This window comes from Prionailurus bengalensis, chromosome B2 (genome assembly GCF_016509475.1).
Source record: "Prionailurus bengalensis isolate Pbe53 chromosome B2, Fcat_Pben_1.1_paternal_pri, whole genome shotgun sequence".
NCBI lineage: Eukaryota > Metazoa > Chordata > Mammalia > Carnivora > Felidae > Prionailurus > Prionailurus bengalensis.
The window spans coordinates 121,107,788-121,131,041 of record NC_057349.1 but is presented as its reverse complement, the minus strand read 5'-3'; the positions used below and the strand labels follow the sequence as shown (position 1 = coordinate 121,131,041).

Below are 23,254 nucleotides of genomic sequence, written 5' to 3'. Positions count from 1 at the left end.
GGCTCAGTTGGTTAAGTATCTGACTTTGGCTCAGGTCATGATCTCACAGCTGGTGAGTTTGAGCCCCGCCTCGGGCTCTGTGCTGACAGCTTGGAGCCTGGAGCTTGCTTCGGACTCTGTGTCTCCCTCTCTCTCTGCTCCTCTCCCATTCATGCTGCGTCTCTCTCTCTTTCTCAAAAATAAATAAACATTAAAAATTTTTTTAAAGGTAGAAGCAAAGAGAATACGGAGAGCTTATGAGAGATGCATGTGTGTTGCAGATAAAAAGTACAGCTCTTACCATCATAACACCTTCTGGGAACAAAGTAAAACTAAAGCATCATCGCACTACGCATTCTTCGGTGGGGACAAGCTGATCCGGGGGTATATTCACCTCTGAACCAGGAGGCGGCTGGGCGATATCTGGAGAGCTTCAGCAGGGTCCGCATACATATGACAGGTGCACGGTAAATACTAGTCGAGTTCCTACAGGTTTGTTTCCATTCGCTATGTGATTCCTGGACAGATAAGACAAATATAAAGCGATCTGGTGACGAGCGAAGGAAAGATACACATGATAAGTTACTTCACAGTTGTGTTATGATCCAGCCGAGGCGTCGGAAGTGAGTCCAGAGTGGTTCAGCTTCTGCCGACAGCACAGATGGGCCTCTCCGTCCAGGGAAGTGACTAGGTCAAAAGGGCATGTTTCACGGCCTCTTCCTAAAATCAAGAAAGGCTGATGAGGGAAGGAAGCCAAGAAAGTCAGAGAAGGAAAGGCTGGGAAATTCGGATGTAGGAGTACATTAGGCTGCCTGGCTTTGCAGTCTCAGCCCCGCCACTGAAGTAGCTGTGACACTTGAGGCAACCTTCTCAGCGTCCATTGCCTCTTCTGTAACACGGGTACCTGCCTCACAAGTTGTTGTTGTTGCTGTTGTCGTTTCTCAAAAGAATCGTCTCCAAAGAAAAGAATCATCTGAGTTAATACCCTCGGCACAATTGCTGGCACATAATAAGTGCTCCGTAAATTTTCGTTTTCACGCCTAATGATTTTCTAAAACGATCCCAATTTCCTAAGATTTTTCGCGAAACATGACTTGCTGAAACATACAGCCGAAGGTAAAACATCACAACTCTGTAAGACCTTTTTATCTAAATAATATTCACCAATCGGGGGTGGGGGGGCAAAATCTTCTTCTCACTCCCTGATTTTGTTTCCGAGTCTATGGCCACCACACTCACACAATGGGTCATCGGTCTGACGTCTCTGAATTGGAAACACCCTCCTCCCACAAGCAGGCAATCACACAACCTGACGAAGATTGGGGTGGGGTGGAGGGGGGGCGGTTGGTTCCTCTCATAAAGACAACTATGCATAAATAAACTGGATTACTTTGCGATCATCCCAGGGTATAAAAAGTCGAAAGAATCTATGCAGTATGAGTTCATGCACGCTTGGTCTCGGGCCTGGATCCGTCTGACGGGCCTTGTGGAGGAACAGTGCATACCACACTCACCTAGAGCAAAATCAGGCCGAAACAGCAAAGCTGTCTTATGCTTTGTTTAAATGGTGAGTATCACGACTCTTGGAGTAACAGCCTTGCTGAAAAACTGCCACACTTTTCCTTCTGGTATGTCTTTGCATAAATTGTCCCCCTCTCTGCAAGATTAAGTGATACCATCTGTGAACATTCTGGGCCGTCCCTCTCAGCTTCCCTTTAAATCTGCAGGTTTCTCTTCTCTGCCTCTTTTCAAAGGTGCGGGGCATGCAAGAGCTCCCCCCCACCCCCCACCCCAGCTTGCGGCCAAACCCTGAGCGCCCCCGGCCTTTTAACCCCTTGCTTCCAACTCCGCATCTGAAGGCAAAAACAATCCTCGGAGACACGGCCCTCCCACTGCCTCTGATAGGCTGCTTGCAAATAGCAACAGCCTGTGTCACCGAAAAGGGCAAAGCCTTCGGAAATAGAAACAAAGTTGGTTACAAATCACATTGGCTTTGCCCGAAGTTTGTTTTTTTTTTCCACCCTTCTTTAAGCATGCTACCATGGGGACAGTGACCGCCGCTGTCACGGGGGGCAGCCGGGGTGGTTCGGGGCCGCGGGAGCGGCTGTAACTTCTCCGCGACCATGGTACCTGTTGAAAACAGAGAGGGCCCCGCTCTGCTGAACCCGAAGGGGAGAGCGGCCGAGACGGACGGCAGCGGCGCGGCCAGCGGCAGCCGGCATCCTCCCGGGGCCAGAGGTAAAGTGAGGCACCGACCGGCTGGAGGAGCAAGCTGTGCTCGGGTCTCGCTCGCGTGTGTGTGTGTGTGTGTGTGTGTGTGTGTGTGTACACGTGAGCGTGCACGGTGCGTGGAGAGAAGGGAACGGGATCCGGTGGGAGGAGGAGAGGCAAGGAGCTGTAACGTGGAGATTGAAGTCCCACTGCTGGCACGATGGGTCCGTGGACTGTGTTGACATAATGTGTAACTCTTTTTCATTTGGGGAAGAGTGACTGGCAAGGGAGTCGCATGTGTAAACACACACACACACGCGCGCGCACACACACACACACTTTTTCATTGATTGCCACAAATGGGCAATCTGTAACGAGGGAATATGGAGAACCACCATGTTTTAAGTCAGTATTTTAAGTAGGCTCCGGAAAATTGTTAGTTACGTAATCAATGAACACCAACTTTCTTTTTTAACTTCCCAGCGTCTAGTTGGTAATGCATTTGAGCATTTGAGCCTTAGGGAAGCCTCAAACCTGTGCTCCGTTTGCTCCTGCCTAACTGTCAAACTCGCCTTTGAAACTGAGGGTCCTTGAATCCTTTCTCCTTCTGGAGGCGAAACTGGAAAAAGTTTTAATTCATTCCAGTTATCTTTGCTCAAGCAAATGCTTTCCTTCACTTCCACATTTACAGTTCCCACAAACGCACTGCAAGCTCTTGGCTAGCCTTTCCTACTCTGTTAGTTGGTTCCCAAAGGAATGGAAACTAATCGTAATAGGAAATTAAATCGAACACAGATCATTGTCTCTCTGAAGCTTTCCTCAGCTCTGTGCCCCTTCACCATGCCTACCATAGATTCCCAGGCCACTTATTGGAACGGCCAATGTGAAAATGGCCAGTTTTCACGAACAATCCAGAACACTAACTGATTCAAAAGGCACGTGCCTCTCACCTTGCAGTGGATCTATCAAATCACGTTTGCCTCATGGGTCTGTCTGATCTTGGACTTGAATCCACGACCCCTCTGACGGAGGCATGGATTGGCTCTTCCACAATGAGAGGCTGTCATTCTTCCCTGCCCTGTTCCCCCTTCAGCTTCCTCCTACTTCCCCACTTCTGGTCAAGAATGAGTACCTGAGGTCATCCTTCAGGACGGCCTCTCCCTCGATTAAGCAGAACTACCCCTTTCTCCAAGGGTGCTTCCTGGCTCCTCCGTCTCCAAGCAGGCCAGGGAAGCTTGTATTTGAGGGTAAAGGAAAGAGTTGCAATGTTCTCTCCGAGTTCCTGAAAGACTGAACCGCCGAGCTTGCTCAGGTGGCCATGTCAACAAAAGCGTTCGCTAAACAGCCCGTGAGAACGTCACAAAGAGGATGAAAAGAAACTTTGTCCTGAAGGGGCCTCCACGGCAACAATTAAAAATATGGACTATTTCATTCTGATATGGCTTTGAAAGCACCATGTACTCTTAATAGGTTAAATTGCGCAAGGTCACGGTCATCCTGCAGGAAGGTCACAGGTGTTAGTGTTTGGAAAGGCACAAGATTCAACCGACAATGCAGCTGTGTTCCAAAGAAATGATAAAATGAATAAACACGGTAAATTATTTTTTAACTTAATTGTAAATGAAACTTTATTACGTAGAAAAGAAAGGAAGCCTAAACGTCTCCCCCAAATCCTAAATGAATAAAGCTTTGATTTGTGCTAGAGTTTATATTTAGATGGATACAAACATTTTAGGATTATTAGTACAAATTTTCGTTGTCTCAGACGCGTCGTGGTATCCAAGGCAATTATGTGTATGGACTTGTACCTACGGAAGGCATACTGCAGGCTCGCTGTACGATTTGGGATTATACTGTAGTCTGTTTTATGAAAATGTTGAGGTTTTAATGAAATGATGTGTGTCGAATCGTTCTGGTGACCTCTTTGTACATTCCCATAGTTTCATCCAGGAAATCCAGAGTATTTACGTATGCTCAATAATTACCATCCTAGGGGCGCCTGGGTGGCACAGTCGGTTAAGCGTCCGACTTCAGCCAGGTCACGATCTCGCGGTCCGTGAGTTCGAGCCCCGCGTCAGGCTCTGGGCTGATGGCTCAGAGCCTGGAGCCTGTTTCCGATTCTGTGTCTCCCTCTCTCTCTGGCCCTCCCCCGTTCATGCTCTGTCTCTCTCTGTCCCAAAAATAAAAATAAACGTTGAAAAAAAAATTTAAAAAAAAAATAATTACCATCCTAGTCCTGCATTTGAAGATACAAGTTTTTCTGTATTCCTAGATGGGGAAATTAAAGCACAAAGACGAATGAGTCATACAACCCAGGACAAAGTAATTAGATCATGTGAGATACTGAGAAACAAATCCACACAAAAATTTCCAGACTCCATGTTAGCGCCTCCTAACGCTCTTACGCCCAATAAAAGTGTTGGCAGATCTCACCCGGCCACCTCCTCTGAAACTGGAAAGAAGTCTTTGTTCCAGTGACTACAAGCTAACGAACTTAAGTCCATTTTCAATCAGTTACGACATAAAGCGTGTATGTTTTTAGTAATTTTTTTTTTAGTATTCACGGGCATGTTATAACTGACCTTATAGGCAGCGTTAAGCTCAATTCGTAATCCTGGAGCCTAGAGCCGACCGCTGTGTGGGTGCTATTAGAAAAGCACAGTGCTACAACATCTCACACAAGTGAGAGAAGATGTGTGGTTGGCCCAGGTTCTCGCAGGGCTGGTGCAAAACTCACCCTGAGGTCTCTGGCCTGGGGGGCTGAATGCCTGTTCCTCTGTCTCAGCAGATGGGTCTTGCAGACTCTTCCAATTTCATGTTTCTTTTTTTTTTTTTTTTAATGTTTATTTGTTTTTGAAGGGGAGAGAGAGACAGAGACAGAGCATGACTGGGGAAGCAGAGAGAGAGGGAGACATAGAATCCGAAGCAGGCGCCAGGCTCCGATCTGTCAGCACAGAGCCCGATGCGGGACTCGAGCTCACAAGCTGTGAGATCATGACCTGAGCCGAAGTCTGACACTTAAGCGACTGAGCCAGCCAGGCGCCCCTCCAATTTCATGTTTCAGATCAGGCTAAGAGGAGTTTCCTTGAGGCCCTTTTTACCCCACCAGCACCTGCCCAAAGGATCAGAGACCAAGAACAATATTCACTGTATGAGTGCAAGTTCTCAAGCAATGGAGCCCCGGCTGCCCGATGCACTGGAACCCAGATCAGTATCACTGGCTGGACTCACTGGCCCAGTTGAAGGGGCTGGGCTTCGTCCCCCCCCCCCCCCCCCCCCCGAGACCCTTCTAAATCCACAATGCTGCAGGCTGAGATTTAAGAAATGTACACTTGGGCTAATCAGATGAGTATCCAAAGGCAGTTGTTTTCAAACTTGTTTAAAGCTGTGAAACTCCTTTCGACAAAGGAAAAGCTGAAGTAGGTGGTCAGTATATAAGAGAGGTAATCATGGCACCTCTTTAGTGGAAGGGGGGGTGAACAAAAGGAAGAGCCTGAGGCGGGCTGCTCCCTGATCCCTTCCTAGCTCCTGTAGTCCTGAGCTGGGTCCTGGGTGGGACCACATTAGCAAACCACAGGTCTGTCACTACTCTGGTTATGCAGGCGATGTTTTTGAGGGTGGGGCATTTTTACTATGCTCCTACTGAGTCTTGGGTTCCCAGGGTTAGCCTGAACCAGGCCCCCTTAAACTCAGTCAGGCCCAGCTCTCTCAGGCTTCCTTGGGCAGCCCGATGGACAGTCTACCTGTAAGAGAGTTGAGCAGACTTTAGAAGGAACCTTGTCCCCAGGGAAGAGCAAGTCAGGCCAATCAACTCGACCTCTTAACAGAGCCTTGGTTGTGAGAAGGGCAAGTCTAACAGCAAACCAGTCATTTTGGGAAGACCCAGGTCTTAGCCATTAGCATTTTCCCAGGCTTTCCCTACATTAAAAAGTGGCCAAACCTGTGACACAGATTATTGTGCTTTAAAAACACAGGCATTTAACAAATTGATGACTGATAACAATAAAAAAAACTATTCTATACAGCTTGATATTGCCAAGGAAATGGCAGGATTGATAGACATGTGAATCTCTGAGAGACTGTCGACTCTTTTGTCTGGAAATAAGAACAGATTTAAAGATGATTATCTCCCTTTTCACTTCAGTCAGCTTATCTCTATGACTGTACATTTAACCTCACTTGGAAATCACATCAAAAGCCTCAGTTTGAGGCTCCTTGTGACTGTGAGGGCCAGGCAAATGGCTTCTCTGAGATCTAGGGAGAGAGAAGGCTCTGAGCCAACATGGCGGAAGCTGTTTCACCACAGACTCCCGGTAGTGTTGGGCTCACACAGCCAGGGCTCTTGTTTCCCTTGGAAATGGCTGTGCCCTAGAGAGGGCAGAGAGGTTGCTGCTTCCACAGGCTACCCCCTGGCTGCCACCACAGCTGCGGACATGCACTGGAGGGAGCCTGCAGGAGGCAGGGCCTGGCAGACATGGATGAAGCCTTCAAGCGGTGTGACTGACCCGGAGGACTGAAATCAGTCAGCAGACACATTGTGCCTGAGCTGGTTTTACAGCTAATGCCTCTTCTGATGGGTCAGTGCCCCATCCCCGTTGTGAAATATTTGTAATATCACCCATAGTCTGGTCAGATTGCTCACAGGAGCTGAGGCCTCTGAGATCCCAGGAACATGCCTAGTGGTAGTCCTTAACTTCTACTGTTTGTGAATTTTCAAGGGGGTACTTTTTGCTGGGCTAAATCTTATGTTAGCGGGTAAAAAAAACAGACAAACAAATGAAAGCAAAACCAAAAACACCTCAAAATAAACCCACCCGGTAGCTGCCCGAGGAAAACTCCAATTTAAATGTGTAAATCCAAGGGGAGTCAGCCAATTTGAAAATGCAATGTTTAATTGCCGTAGATAGGTGGGATTGTCTTCTCGTTCAATAATAGTTGTTGAATCTGGTTTTGTAGGTAGCGTTTTCTCAGTAGTAGGAACCAAGTAATAATTAGCCTCAGGGTTTAAAAAGTTCTGAGAGCTCCCAGTTGCCCCCCGCCCCCTGTTAGTGTGCAATTAGTTTCTGCTTCTCAGCAAAACACCTACTGACTCAGACTGTGAGCCAGAACTCGTTGTAGAAGATTCTTAAATTGAGCAGAGTTGGGTTCCCTAGTTCAATGGTTTCCTCGGGCACAGTCTTCCCCAAGAAGATGAGTTATTGAATAAAATAGAGAATAAAAGCCATGTAAAAAGATACCAAGGTACGGTGAGAAAGGGGGGGGGGGGAAGGTTAGAATGGGCTTCATTTCAAGGGGCTGTTTGACCAAATACCAAATAAGGATAATTTCTCATCCCGTCTTCCCTCAGAAGGTACCTAATCTCCGTTCAAGGCAGAGGACTTGAAATCACCCCAGATAGTTCCCAGCTGAAACTTAGAGTCAGCTGTATAACCTTTACAGTAAATCATAAAATCATACATGTTTTTTAAAATTTAATTTTGTTTTCTTTTGGCTCATTGGTACCGTTTTACTTCCTATGTCACAGCACTGCTAATCCCATAGGATCCTAAAAATTAATTAATTAAAAATTAAAAAAAAGAAAACCAAAAAAACCCCACACACACAACACAGCACACTCATTTATACATTTGCTAAATGGCTATACTTCAGTGATATACTAATTTTTCTATACAATTGAGGTATAGGAGTAATAATAAAACTAAAATAATATATTACATCCTTTTAATTTCAGTAGGTTTCATTCTTTTCAAACAATCCCTTACTTTGTGTTGTTCTGCCAAAATACCAGGGAGAAAAATGCAGTCCTTTGTTTGACTTACAGGAGTATTTTTTTCCTTGAGTAAATCAAGTGTAATTCACCTTTAAGCTGTTAAATTGTGCTCCCCTTGGAAGTAATTGTTTCTCCGGAACACTCATGACTCAGGTCTGCCTGGCACAGTTAGGCAGACTCTGGGGCTGTTGGCTATGTCCATATAATTTTCTCCAAAATTTGTTCTACATGCACCTGCTTCCATACTTTGTGGAAGTTGGTGCTGGGAGCAATGTGCAATGTTAATTTAGAAAACAGCCTGAAATGGCATCTCAGCCTCAGAGGTGCAAGACTTTTTTTTTTAATGTTTATTTATTTTTGAGACAGGTGGGGGAGGAGAAGAGAGAGGGAGACAAGATCTGAAGTGGTCTCCATGCTGAAAGCAGACAGCAGACAGCCTGATGAGGGGCTCGAACTCACGAACTGGAGATCATGACCCGAGCTGAAGTTAGAGGCTTAACTGACTGAGCCACCCAGGTGCCCCAGCAAGACTTTTAAGAACAGAGAAATAAATTGTGATTAAGATCAGTTTGTGGTGAGAGAGCATTCCCAAGCTAATAAAATGTTTCAATTCCATTGGGAAACAAGATTGTTGAAACCCCAGGCAAACTCACGGGAAGAATTTTTCATGGTATAAACCCAATTATGTAGGTACTACCAAAAACAAAGGAATTCAAGAATTTATGAAAAGGCATAATTGTTATGCTGGACACAAGGTATCATTTTACTTCCTTTGCTATCAGTAAGAGAGACTGTTTCAAAGGTTTATTTCCATGTCATGGAGATTTTACCCCACTGATCCAGACGACACAAATTTCTGTTGAATGATTATTGTGGGTCAAATGTTTCTATTACTATTATTCCTTCTTATCTTTACAATAACACAATGAGGTACTACTATCCCCAGTTCACAGATAAGGAAACTGAGGCCAGGAGAACCAAATGGTTACTACCATGCCCAACACATTCTTCTGCCTCATTAATTCTCATAACAACTTTATGAAGTAGGTAATATTATTATCTCTATCTTAGGAATGAGGACACAGAGGAACAGAAAGGTTAAGGGACATGTCACAATCTAGCTGGTAACTAATCAGGCACTCTGATTCCTGACTGTACCTTCACCTTAAGCCCGGGTACCTCCTGGAGAGAACCAAAGGGACTCACTCCAGGTAGCATGGATAATATCAGAGTGTCAGTATCCTATGATCCAATCCACGGTTTTACCCACTTGACCCGTAATACCATCCAGCACCAATGTCTCTACTCCCTGCTCTGTTCTGTTATCTGATCTTTGATTTGGGGTACCTGCTAAACTCGTTTCAGAACTTTATTGCATTCGATTTTAGCTAGCTCCCTGATTTTCCATGCAACACGTCTTTTGCTATAAGGTTATAAGCTCCTAGATAAAATACACATTCTTGTACATTTGTCAGAGCTCTGAGAGGATCGCAAGCACTGTGGGCTTGGAAAATACTGTTCCTAAGAGGTAGGAGTTATGCCTTTTCCATCAGGGATCACGTGCACGTGGGACAAGCACCACCATCTTGAGCTACCAAATCCAGATGCAACCTGGGAAATCTCTCAACACAGTGCTCATAAAGACCATCCTGCTGACTGCACTGTTCATCCAGATGAGCATGTTACCATCTGTGCCCAACATGGTGCTGGCGCATAGTACAAGCTGAGCTGTTAAATGAGCAAATGAATTAAGCATTTGTTCCGCTAAACTAAAGAACATGGGAATTCAGCAGTACATATTGAGCACTTACTCCATGCTGGATACTTCAGAGTGCAAAGCAATATGTAGAACATTATCCGTGTCTGTAGATTTTACCAGATTTTACCAGAATCGAAATAATTATAAGATGATCGTTTAGCAAACGTGCTACAGCCGGGTCCAGGGTGAATAAGAGACATGCATGCAATGCCGATACATATTACCAACTGGTGGAGAGAGACACGAGTTCAGGAAACCCAGGATGGAGGAGGTGGCCGGGGATATAATGCCGTACTAATGCCCATGGGGCAGCTCAGCCAGGTTTTGATGGATTCTGGAAGATAGTAGAGTGAAGTTGAGTCAAGAAGGTATAACTGAGGTCATTGCATTTACGGAGAGCATTATAAGCAGAGAAAACAGCTTGCGTACAAGTTTTGAGAAGACAAAATGGCACATTCAGGGACCTCCAGCTATTTCTGTGTGACGAGAGCACAGAGTTCAAAGAAGGGTGGAGGGCAGAGGACGACAAAGAAATCTGAAGATGTAAGCAGGGACCATATCACAAAACCTTTGTGTGCTAAGTACCATGAGAGGAAGCATTCTTAGGAAGAGACCATATCAGTTTAGAGAAACTAAGCAAGTTTCTGAAAATGATGGTAGTGGGGACAGAATTAGAGAGTTCTAGAAAACCTTATCTGCATGTCAAAGTCCTCCAGCTTCATGGGGCCACCATTATTTTAATATTTAAATAAACACAGTTCCATCCCCCATGAGGCTAAGTCCACATGTTTTCTTACTCGCCGCCCTCACTGTGCACACACAGGATACCTGAGGAGCCTTGCTGTTCTTCTGATCAACTTCCTGTCTCCACTGGATTCTTAACCTTCACTTCCTACAATTAGTCTTTTTCTCTTATCTTTGCTTTGATCCATGTGCAGATCATGGCCCTTTTTCCTTCACATTCTCAAATCCCATTCATATAAGCTCTTTGTGGATCATTACTACGATTTGCAGACAGCTATCATCCAAATAAATGTTTGGTGAGCCCATTTTTAAAATTATCCTGTCAAATCTACCATAGGGAATTTCTTGTAAACCAACTTTCCTAAAATCTGTAGGCCTGTGGCCCTTTTGTTCCCTTATCCCCGTCCTCTCCCCCACAACTTGATAACCTGTCTGGACCTTTTCTTCCATTTCTCCATTTTTCTTCAATTTCTTCCATTTCTGGGCATTCTTGGCCAGTCTTTCTTGAATTCTCTCTGTCATACACACACACACATCCACACACAGCTCAAAATTCTTCCCTTATGTTATATAAAACATCTCGGCCTTTTTTTTTTTTTTTTCCTCTCTCTCTCTTTCCCATAGTCCACTTGTATATTATCAACTTGCCCCATGCACTTCTCCCTTAACATCCAGATGACCATGCAGGTATTTATTTTTAGTAAATAAAGTGCATTTCCTAAGAGCTTTACATCCACAGCCTTTACAATATTATTTGTTCTCTTCCCATTGTATTTTCCCAATTTAAAATGTTTAAATGCACTACGGATGATTCCCAGTCATTTTCAAGTATGTAGACCCCTTTAACAACTCCTTAAACAACTTTAGATCCTCACATAATAGTTTCTGCCATCTTATATTTATTGATTAGAAAATATAGACTGACAGGGGGCGCCTGGGTGGCTCAGTCGGTTAAGCTTCTAACTTCAGCTCAGGTCCTGATCTCACGGTCTGTGAGTTCAAGCCCCCTGTTGGGCTCTGTGCTGACAGCTCAGAGCCTGGAGCCTGCTTCTGATTCTGTGTCTGCCCCTCCCCTGCTCATGCTCTGTCTCTCTCTGTCTCAAAAATAAATAAAAACATTTAAAAATTTAAAAAAAAAAAAAGAAAATATAGACTGAAGGGACGCTACTGTGCCATCACCGGAACTTGAACTTTTTTATAATTTTCCATCACATCTGCATACGTTTGAAATCTTCGAGTGCAGATACACGTGTTACTATGTTTTCCAACGTTCACTAATTAAAGATTTTGTGAATTCTCACATGTCCCTCGCTCATTTGCACTCGCACACACTGAGAATCTCCGTGGTGGAGTCTTCAGACGTCTCCAGGTGACGTGGCTGCTGGTTTGTTCTCCAGATCACACCCCCTTAACTGTCTGTTGAAAATATCCATAAAAACATGGAAAGAGATGTAAAGTCACAAAAGCATAAAAGCCAGAGATACTCATCAATGGCTTAGCATTTAACCCAAAGTTAGGTACAAACATGGGCCTGATGTATAAAAGGCAGTAACATTTTAGCTTTGCACAAACTCCCACTGCACATCCTTAATGGAGAGGATTTTCGGGAGCCAGATATAGGGAAGACATCGCCACAGACCCCTGGGGCCACTCTGGCAGAGGGTCGAAGCTTTGCCGCACGGTCCGATCTTCCCAGGCATCCCGTTGCCGTTACTTCTCTTTCTCTCTCAGGGGCTACAGTTTCCAAGATTTCAGCAACTCTGGGCAGATAGGAAAGACAGCGGCTCACCGAGTTCTGGAACATGAGATCAGTGTTAAGAAAGGACAAAGCCTGGATGAGCCACTGGAACGGTGCCTTCCAGAAGTTGTAGCTTTGCCCGTACTGGTTTTCCAGACTGCTTTAAATCATGCAGGAATGGTATCTCTTCTTCCTAGTCAGGGGACCAAAACACGGAAGCAATACAAGTCCTGCCTCCGTCCAATGGCGTCCCACCAGAAAAATTACTTCCAGGCATCAGAGATTTGGCCAGTCGCTCTGCACACCAAGTGCTCCCCCCGGTCTCGCTAAGAGGCGTTCTCGATGGCAGCCGGGTGGCTAGAATAAGGTATGTAAGACACTGAAGACCCAACAGCTGTTCCACCTCCCTTCTCATGTTCTGCCTTTCCTATCTGGGGAGCTAAAATATTCAGAGACTCGCATCTCAGGCTCCCTTGCAGCCAAGTCTGACCAGGGAGCCCTCTGCTTCTGGCCAATGAGACACGATGGGAAGTCTTCAGCTAGGTCTGAAAATTAAACTGACAAAGACAGATTAAGAGGGGAAAAAGTATCCACGTGAATGTAATGCGAGTTCTACGTGACACGGGAGCCCTCGGGAACTACAGAGTAAGGAATGGTTAAACCTGAGTGTTGTTATGCTCTGTTTGATGAAGCGTGGACAGCCGCGGAGCAAATGACAGGTCAAGGTGTGTGAGGTAAGTGTTGTGAACTGGGGAGACTGGGCAAGGCCTGTTTGTTCGGATCCTTCGTGGTCTCTCTCTGTCTTCAGAGATAAGATTGTTCCCTTCCTGTGGGTGTGGGGAGGGCACCTCCCATGTAAGGGTGTCGCCTGCTTCAGGGGGAAAGGACAGGGAGAAGGCCAGAGGGACCCTCCTGCTTCTGCCATTTTCTCAAACTCCTTCAGCTTAAAGCATCCAATAAGCCAAGGCACCACATTCCGGGGCTAGCGTATTCTGAAGCCCATCCTCTTCCAGGGTGCTTCTGGAAAGTTCCCTCCATGAAAAAAAGGAAGAGGCCTTACACCGTCATTTGCCTTTGAATTTGGTTGCGAGAGAATCTTAAGCCTGGGGCTGTGGCGGCCTCTTTGCACCTATGGTGACAAACCAGGGGCAAAAGCCAACCCTCTGAGGAGGCAGGAACAGAAGAATGGATAGAGTATGAATCCTGGGAGACACCAAACTCAACTCGGTCTTCTCACCAATTAAACAGCGAACGCCACAATGTGTTAAAGCCTTGTTTTTTAGGTTTTGGCTTCCTACGGTCAAAAATATCATAACTGATCTGGGGGCTGGATACAGAGAAAGCAACAAATCTGGCCACTGGCAAGTATGTTCTAAATACAAAGGCGAAGGATGCATTTTAAGATTTCTTTTTATAGGAAACATACATACATTTTTGGAAAGCATCTGTTTTCTGTTCTCTATACATTTTGTAAGAGTAGACTCTGAAAAAAGAGATTAGGACAACGCCCGACGACGAGAACAAATCCAGGTGAAGACAGAGCTGAGGACACAGGTGCAGACAGGCCTGTGTGAACCTGTCATGAGCGTGAGGACACTAACGCCGCCGGAGCAGAACTATATTCTGAGATCTGCGACGTAGGAGAGGCTATTCTAGGGGCACATAAGCAGGACAAGAAGACAGAGAGTGGGGACGCCTGGGTGGCTCAGTCTGTTAAGCATCCGACTTTGGCTCAGGTCATGATCTCATGGTTTGTAAGTTCGATCCCCACGAAGGGGTCTCTGCTCTCAGTGCTTTGGTCTCCCTCTCTGCCCCTCGCCGTTCCGTGCTCTCTTTCTGTCAAAAACAAATAAACATTAAAAAAAAAAAGATACAGGCGGGAAATGAGATGAATATGTATAAATAACACATAAATAATTATTACTAAACAAATAGGGGGAAACCCAAAATACTAGAAGAAATCTTTCCTGAGTAGAAGAACTCAAGTAGAAGCAGAAAAGCGTGGAAGAAACAAGTAGCCAGACTTATCCCGGCGGAAGTCTCACAGTGAAGGAGGGAAGGAAGGACGGAAAGGCAAAAAAGCGAAAAGGAAAGAAAGAAAAGAATGGAAGTCCTGTGAATAATCAGGCAGAAAAAGAGAGTTAATAGGGCAAGATGAAGGGAAGGGCTAATAAGCCAGTGTAAGCAGCGTCCCCTCTGGGTACCTCCCTAGCCCAGGGAATTTGGAGAAGCCTGGTTTCCGGAAAGGGTGGCTGTATACGTACTACTAAATCAAACCTGAGATTTGAAAAATGAAAAAGAAAGCAAGGTTCCTATCGTTTTTTGTTTTTGAAAGGCCAAACAATAGCAGGTAGAGAGGGAGGCCAAATTTTCTGTTGGGCTGAGTTTCATTGTACGCTAAGGGGGATTGGGAGGGGAGGGGGACTAGATGCAGGCTAGTGCCCAGTATTTACCACCACCAGGGGCCCCACACGTGGTCTAGGGCCCAGGGGCAGCATCCGGGACCTTTGGCAGCTGGTGGAAACAGCACACCTCAACTCTCCAGGGGCCATACCCTCTGGGCCTGGGGGAGCTCTCTGGGCCAGCGCCCTTCCCCCACGTGACAACCAGGAGTCTGTACTGAGCTCTCCTGGCAGGCCCTGTGTGGGTCCCTTGATGAGTTTTGTCCCTTGATGGCGACAGTCCTACTCTCAAGGCGCTCCCAATCTAAGGCAGGAGACGGGCGCAACTAAATACGATCCAGGGTGCTGTAAGGTCATGGACAGAAAGGCAAGAGAGAGGAGAGAGATTAACGCTAACCAGAGGGCGTCTGGGAAGGTTTTGTAGAGAAGGCGATATTCAAACTGTATCTTCAGAGATGACTCAGGTTTCCCCTAGACTCTGAAGTTAGGGGAGAGACATACCCTGAGGGGGAACAGCTGGAAGAGAAGCACAAGTCTGGGAAAGTGCATGGCATTTTCCAGAAACAGCAAGTAGTCCGGATGGGCTGGGAGGAACCGGTGTCTGGAGACTGTTGTGGGGGCTGAAAACCCGAGTCCCTGACGGGTGCTGCTAAACAGTGAGTCTGAACAGCCAGAGAACACGGGGCTCACGTTTCATATAGAATAAATATATGAGTGATAACGAAACGGTTTACGGTGTCTCCGGTGGTGCTATATTAACAGGCTAAAAATAGTGCTGAAAGCTTTATAGAAATGCTAATGCTATGCTGTTCAAATGCTAAGCATTTATGTAAATATAAAGTTGTAAATGCTAACCATTCCATAATACTGTGCCTTAATCTTAGTCTGCCAACAGAACTTTGGGGAGGAGAGGACCAAGGATCAGTGTTCTGGAGGGCTCTTATCATTCATTCATTTATTCCATCACTCAGCAAACATTTACTGAGTATTTACCTTGCGCCAAAGACCACAGATGAGAATACAGACATAAGGAAAGTAGAGTTCTTAGACGTTCGGCTTAACAGGTGGAGACAAATGGGTAAATAAGTGAGCACCTTGAAAGATGACAGGTGCACTAGAAACACATTCTTTGGGCGGCAGGAGCCCAGGGGGGTGAGGGGTGAAGCTCGCAAAATAAGGCCGAGCAGGGTGGCCTTCCTGGGGGAGGTGGCGCTTGGGATGACTCTTGAAAGAGGAGTTGGGATGGAAGATATTCAGGGAGGAGGAGTGGAGAAAGGGGAGACCACATCTGCAAGGCCATTTGGGGGCCACTGCAAGTTTTTCCCCCCGAGCAAAACGTGAAGTAGGGGGCTCTTTGAAACCTCAGAGGCATTCGCACCGGGGCACGCCGTCCAATTCCCTGGCTGCCTACCAGAGGAACCTGTGTGTGCACGTTTTGCCGTCTGTTGTAGGATTTAGTGAGCCGACAAGTGTTCATGGTGCGCCCATTATGTACCCAGGCTGGAACAGACATATGGGGCAAGAGAGGAAAGCAGAGAGCAGGCAGAAACGCAAATATTATGGAAAATTGTGTCGTGTGCGAGCCAGTGACAGCGTGGTTTCATGTGAGTCACCACACGCGGCGGACAATGCAGCTATTGTGGCCTCGCCTCGCCTGGGGAGGCTCCTGCCCTTTGTGCCCTCCGTGTGGGTCTCTGTGCACGTACGTGAGGCCCCGTGGCTGTGATGGCATCTTCCGCAAGTGCTTTTACTTCCTTACCTTGTAGCACAGGCGTCGTGGCTTCAACAGGGACGCTGCTGGACTTCTAGCGAAGCAGCAAGACAGAGAAGTAGGCGTGACCCAGCAGCACTGCGGGTCCCAGGTGTGAGTCCGCACATAGTCGCCATTTCTGTGATGTCCACGAAAGGCTGGGAGTTCCCTGTGACCCCTTTGGGGCCATTTCCTTGAATGTTAAGGAAAGGCCCCCCATTGAGCAAGGCCATGAGCAAATGGGATAGAAATGCTAAAGGTCACCATGAACGTGAAGTGCAGGGTATTTGACTTCAGGGCTGGGTGTTCTTTGAAAAGGCATTCATCAGAATTCCTCATCCTGCCCTCTCCTTCAGGACCGGCTGCTGCTTCTGGGTCCAGCGAGCTGCCCAAACTCTCTCATCTGTGTTTAGGCAGACCCCACCTGCCTGCGACACACTCTTTCCTCCTGTTCATGGCCAGATTTCTTGAAAAAGTTATTTCTACCTTCTGGCATCCGTAGAATAATGTCTTGCTTTTATCATCATCATCAAAAAAAAAAAAAAAAAGTCCACTTTTTATGTCTCTTCACTGTTTTTTATGGTAAATTAGCACCAGGAAAATGTCCTGTCGTGGAAGTCCTGAGGTGTCACAGGGCTACAATCTAGGGTGATTAGGGACTAACCTTCCACGGGCTCGTTGGAATTCAAAATCCCAAATGGGCAGCTGGAGACTGTAAGGGAACTTCAGCAGTAACAAGGAGCAGCACCAAGATGAGTGAAATTTGTTTTGGTCAGGATCCCTTAAAGCATATCTCAGGGAGGACAGGCCCCTCAATGAAATACACACAGTTAAGCCCTTAGCTTAATTCTGTGACATATCACCCCTGTTGGTATGCCCCCTGTGTGGGAATAGGGTCATAGAATGTCCTCTGCACCCTTTAAGATTTTAAAGGCCAACTCCCAGGGGCGCCTGGGTGGCGCAGTCGGTTAAGCGTCCGACTTCAGCCAGGTCACGATCTCGCCGTCTGTGAGTTCGAGCCCCGCGTCGGGCTCTGGGCTGATGGCTCAGAGCCTGGAGCCTGTTTCCGATTCTGTGTCTCCCTCTCTCTGCCCCTCCCCTGTTCATGCTCTGTCTCTCTCTGTCCCAAAAATAAATAAACGTTGAAAAAAAAATTTTTTTTAAATAAATAAATAAAAAAATAAAGGCCAACTCCCTAGATAGACAGACAGAAAGACAGATAGATAGAGATAGATAGATAGATAGATAGATAGATAGATAGATAGATAATATTGTGATATATAAAAAAATTTTTAAACTCAGGGCGCCTGGGTGGCCCAGTTGGTTGAGCGTCCAACTTCAGCTCAGGTCATGATCTCGTGGTTCACTAGTTCCAGCCCCATGTTGAGCTCTGTGCTGACAGCTCAGAGCCTGGGGCCTCCTTCAGATTCTGTGTCTCCCTCTCGCTCTACCCCTCCACTGCTCATGCTCTGTCTCTCTCTCAAATTAATTAATTAATTAAAAAAAAAACTTTTACACTTGTAATTTTGTAAAAAGACTTTTTAGTAATTCATATGGAAATAATTTTATTGTAACTCTAAGGAATTATACTCAGCGCTAGCTGCTGGGTATCTAGAGGGACCTTGACAAACTGGGATGGTTTCCAGACCCTTTGCACACATCCCAATTTGTCCGTGTCCCGTGAACGCTGACTAAAAGAATCAGCATATGAAGCTAAGTCCAGAAAGTGGACAAAGAAGCTGGATCTCTCTTCCGTCAGGAGCATTTCCCCCACAGTATAAGGAGCAGGCTTTGTGACTTGCCCACCTCAGACTCTGTCTGAAGTAACATGATAGAGCAGCAAAGGAAGGGAATCTGGTATGTCAAGAAGTCTTTCTTTTGGTAGGAATACACTATCTCCCAGCTAACAAAGGGAGGAAACAAGAGGGGAAGGAGAGGGCGAAGTGCCAAGGGCAATCTTCTGCCACTCAAGCAGTTGCAGCATCTATTCTGCCATGTCCCTGACTCAGTATCCCCTCATTGCTGCCCTGTGTCACTCTAAATCCACTCCTGGGGTGCCTCCCTCAATCTGCCTTACAAGTGTTTCATTCTTCAATGTCGTTTATTTTTTTTAATATGAATAGCAGAGGCCAATTGCCAAAACATATAAAAGCTAACCAATATGTCAAAAGTAGATAAAATTGGGGGGTCTGGCTGGCTCAGTCAAGCATCTGACTCTTGATTTCGGCTTAGGTTGTGATCTCACAGTTGGTGGGTTCAAGCCCTACACTGGGCTTCATGCTGACAGTGTGGAACTTGCTGGAGATTCTCTCTCTCTGTGTGTCCCTCCCCCACCTCAAAAATAAATAAAATAAGAAACTTAAAAAATAATAGATAAAATGAACAGTGGGAGGTAGAGATACGAAGTAATACAATATTCTTATCAAAATGTGAGAATTTGACCCGATTCTCCTTGTCATAGAGAAATATGTTGCTGAGGATTTCAAGATCACATGGGGGGGAAATATGTGGAAATTTAGCACATGAATGATCTTATAAGAGAGTACCTTTTTTGTTGTTGTTGTTGATTTGTTTATTTATTTTGAGAGAAAGGGAAAAAGTGGGGCAGGAGCAGAGACAGAGGAGGAGGAGGAGGAGAGCCTGATGTGGGGCTGGAACTCATGAACCATGAGATCATGAACTAAGCTGAAATTGAGAGTCAGATGCTTACCCAACTGAGTCACCCAGGAGCCACTATAAGAGACTACTTTAAAGCCATTTTGCACGTAAAAACTAAAACACTGCATAATAAATAATAGATAATAGAGATATCACCAGAATTTTGGGTTTCTTGGGGGCAACTATATAACTACATCTGGTTGTCCTTATTTCCCTCTCTGTGTGTGTGTGTGTGTGTGTGTGTGTGTGTGTGTGTTCTTCCCACTACCTACAGAAATATCTTCCATGTACTGGTGCTAAATATTTGTTTTTTACTTAGCTGGATAAATTGCTAATTTAATTTCACTTTAATAGTTTATGTTCACTATGCTCATGAATTACTTTTATTTTATTGTGGGTTCTTGCACTTTTATTTGCTCCTCCATCTAAATGTTCAATCCTTTTTAGATTTATTTTTTGAAGTCACCTATGTCCCAGGATCCTGGAGATGTAAAATACCTTGGGTATTTCTGGTGGGAAGAGACTCAGACCAACTTTATTTGACCTGCTTCACTTCCTAGAGCTGAACATCATTTTTAACTCCCCCGCCACAATGACAGGCTTAAATAGCCCTTGCTCAGCCTGTGATAATTGTGTGCCCATGCACATTTCTAGTCTATTCTGTACACATCTCAGTTCTGTTCCTTCTCCAACTCCTTTGCTGTTGTCTGTCTTCTAGATGTCGGCATTCCCCAGGTCCCAGGACTACTCCTCCTTCTTCAGCTCTTCTCTTCACCTCCCTACCTGATTTCATTCATTCCCCTGCTTTTAAATCCCAAATAAATGCTGCTGAATCCCACGTACATATTTGTCCACAGGGTATTGAACATTATAAAATCACTCAACCAACAGGTCAAACCAGGAAGCCATCTTGGGCTCTGACCCACCTCTTCTCCTTCTAACTCCCAATTCACAAGCAAGTGTAGTTGTTATTACTTCCAAATTCACTCTTTTTTTTTTTATTTTAATTTTAGAGAGAGAGAGAGAGCACTTGTGAGCTGGGGAAGGGGACTAGAGGAAGAAAGAGAGAGAGAGAGAATCTTAAGCAGGCTCCACACTCAGTGCAGAGCCCGATGCAGGTCTCGAGCCCATGACCCTGGGATCATGACCTGAGCCAAAATTACGAATTGGATGCTCAACCAACTGAACCACCCAGGCACCCTACCTCCAAATTAACTCTTGAATCTGTCTACGTGTCTCCAGGTCTACTCTGAACATCCAAGCTACTATCATCTCTTGTCAACTCTAAGGCAACACACTTTTCTCTGTTACCAGTCTTGCTTCTGGAAGAACTAGTCTGCACCCAGCAGCAAGAAACTTGGTGTCAGTCCCCCCATGCTATTCAGTGTGCATTGGCCCCATTATACTTGGAAAACAATAGAAGGTGTCACTGTGGGACACCTGGGTGGCTCAGTCGGTTGAGCGTCCGACTTCGATTCAGGTCACGATCTTGCAGTTTGTGAGTTCGAGCCCCGCATCAGGCTCGCTGCTGTCAGCCTGTCGGCACAGAGTCCATTTCAGATCCTCTGTCCCCCTCTATCTTCCCCTCCCCTGCTTACGTTCTCCCCGAAATAAGTATTTAAAAAATAAATAAAAGGTGTCACTGTGACTTGCAGGGCTCTGTTTGAAGTGTGCCCTCTGTGTCTACCCTGATTTACTGGATCCTATTTACTTCTCCAAGCTGGGGTTGCACCCCACATATGATGTACTAGCTGCCCAGCTGTTCCAGAATTTGCTTTCCTGTGTCATGCCTTTCAGTTGCAAACTACTGTTTCCTGTGCCTGCAGTGCTCTTCCCTGCGCTGCCCTCGGTTACTTTTTGTTTCGTTTTGTTCCTGTTTTGACAAACTACGGATATACACATATAATAAACACCCTCCTACCTACTTCTGAAAATTAATGCCTGTGAACATTTTGCTATTTTCCGTCAGTTGTTAACATTAAAAATAACAAAACAAGATGAAGTCCCTTTTGTCCTTCTTCCCCCAAGTCCTATTCCCCTTCCTCCGTACTCACAGCAAGTAATGGATGTTGTTGGTTCCCTCCCCTGCATCCATTTCCTTCTTCCTTCTTTCTGATACAACCTTAACTTTGTTAAGGCATACGCGCACGTGCGCGTGTGTGTGTGCGCGCGCACACAGGCGCGCACACACACACACACACACACACACACACACACACTACCCTCATATTTCAGCAAGAGCCAACTGTGGCCAGATGTGACCAAGGAGAAATGAGGGCAGGTTTCCTGGAGGTTGTGGTTCATTTTTCCCCAGGGTACACAAGGGGAATGGAGGTTTCTACCCTTTCTACTCTGCCTTGGAGGTTTGCCTTTAGAGAAAAGCCTGCCATGGGGCCCGAGGAACTGGGCTGGCTGAATTTCTGATCCAACACCAAAGCAGGAACCAAACGGGGTTGCTCGTTTGTTCAGTCTTTATCATCTGTCATCTGCTTATCTTGCGTAGCTGTTGAAAAACAACAGTGGCACCACAAATAGAAGGAAATGACTTCCTAAATGTCCTCACCCCTCTCCTCCAAAAATGAAAGAAAAAGGATATTTCCATTTATATCTAATCATTTTTGTTAATATATTACTTTACTATATTAATGTGCGTGTGTGTATACTCAGTGCTCCGAAAAGCTTACGCACACAAGCTTGAGTCTCCATTCAGACATAAAATGTTTAAACTAATGGTGCAGAACTGACCTCTCTGTCTCTCCTCTCTGCCTGTAGGTTGCGGCATGTTTACTCTCCTGTCGTCCGTCACTGCTGCTGTCAGTGGCCTCCTGGTGGGTTATGAACTTGGGCTCATCTCTGGAGCCCTTCTGCAGATAAGAACCTTATTAGCCCTGACCTGCCACGAGCAGGAGATGGTTGTGAGCTCCCTCCTCATGGGGGCCTTGCTCGCCTCTCTCACTGGAGGGGTCCTGATTGACAGATATGGACGAAGGGCTGCCATCATCTTGTCATCCTGCCTACTTGGACTCGGAAGCCTGGTGTTGATACTCAGTTCATCTTACACGGTCCTCATAGCGGGACGCGTTGCTCTAGGGGTTTCCATTTCACTCTCTTCAATTGCCACATGTGTTTACATCGCAGAGATTGCTCCCCAACACAGAAGAGGCCTGCTTGTGTCACTGAATGAGCTGATGATTGTCATCGGCATACTTTTTGCCTACATCTCAAATTATGCGTTTGCCAATGTTTCCCATGGCTGGAAGTACATGTTTGGCCTTGTCATTCCCTTGGGAATTTTGCAGGCAATTGCAATGTATTTTCTGCCTCCAAGTCCCCGGTTTCTGGTGATGAAAGGACACGAGGAAGCTGCTAGCAAGGTTCTCAGAAGGTTGAGAGCCGTCTCAGATACAACTGAGGAACTCACTGGGATCAAATCTTCCCTGAAAGATGAATATCAGTATAGTTTCTGGGATCTGTTTCGATCAAAGGACAACATGAGGACCCGGATAATGATAGGCCTAACATTGGTATTTTTTGTGCAAGTCACTGGTCAGCCAAACATATTATTCTATGCGTCAACTGTTTTGAAGTCCGTTGGCTTCCAAAGCAATGAGGCAGCGAGCCTCGCCTCCACTGGGGTTGGGGTCGTCAAGGTCATCAGCACCATCCCCGCCACTCTTCTTGTAGACCACGTTGGGAGCAAAACCTTCCTTTGTATCGGCTCCTCTGTGATGGCAGCTTCATTGATGACCATGGGCATCGTGAATCTCAACATCCCCATGAACTTCACCAATATCTGCAGAAGCCATAGCCCTGTCAACCAATCATTGGATGAGTCTGTGTTCTATGGGCCCGGAAACCTGTCAGCCAGTGATGACACTCTTAGAGAGCTCTATAAGGAGCTCACTGCCCGCAGCCAAAGCTCCCTAATGCCCATGAGAAATGACATGGATAAGAAAGGAGTGACACACTTACCAAATACTGGACTGAGCCAAGCTCAATACCAGATAGTCACAGATCCCGCGGACGTCCCAGCTTTCTTGAAATGGCTTTCCTTAGCCAGCTTGCTTGTTTATGTTGCTGCTTTTTCCATTGGTCTAGGACCAAGTAAGTATCCTATTTTTTTATTCCTTCCCTCTTTGCCCTTATGAATGCTAACTTGTTGCCTTTGGCCATCAGAACGTCTTATGGCTATGGTACCTTGCACATAAACCTACTAGACGTAAGATGGGGATAATACTGGCCA

General features: G+C 45.9%; 1 protein-coding gene across 1 annotated transcript in view; it reads left to right on the top strand.

Moving 5' to 3' along the window:
- The first annotated feature begins 1,786 nt into the window (after positions 1–1,786).
- The window catches only part of SLC2A12 (solute carrier family 2 member 12), a 59,870-nt gene continuing 38,402 nt past the window's right edge, over positions 1,787–23,254 (top strand). Inside the window, exons 1-2 of the mRNA XM_043592417.1 lie at positions 1,787–2,217; positions 21,784–23,115. Of these exons, the coding sequence (XP_043448352.1) occupies positions 2,103–2,217; positions 21,784–23,115 (1,447 nt within the window). The 5' untranslated portion in view covers positions 1,787–2,102. The remainder of the gene's footprint in view (positions 2,218–21,783; positions 23,116–23,254) is intronic.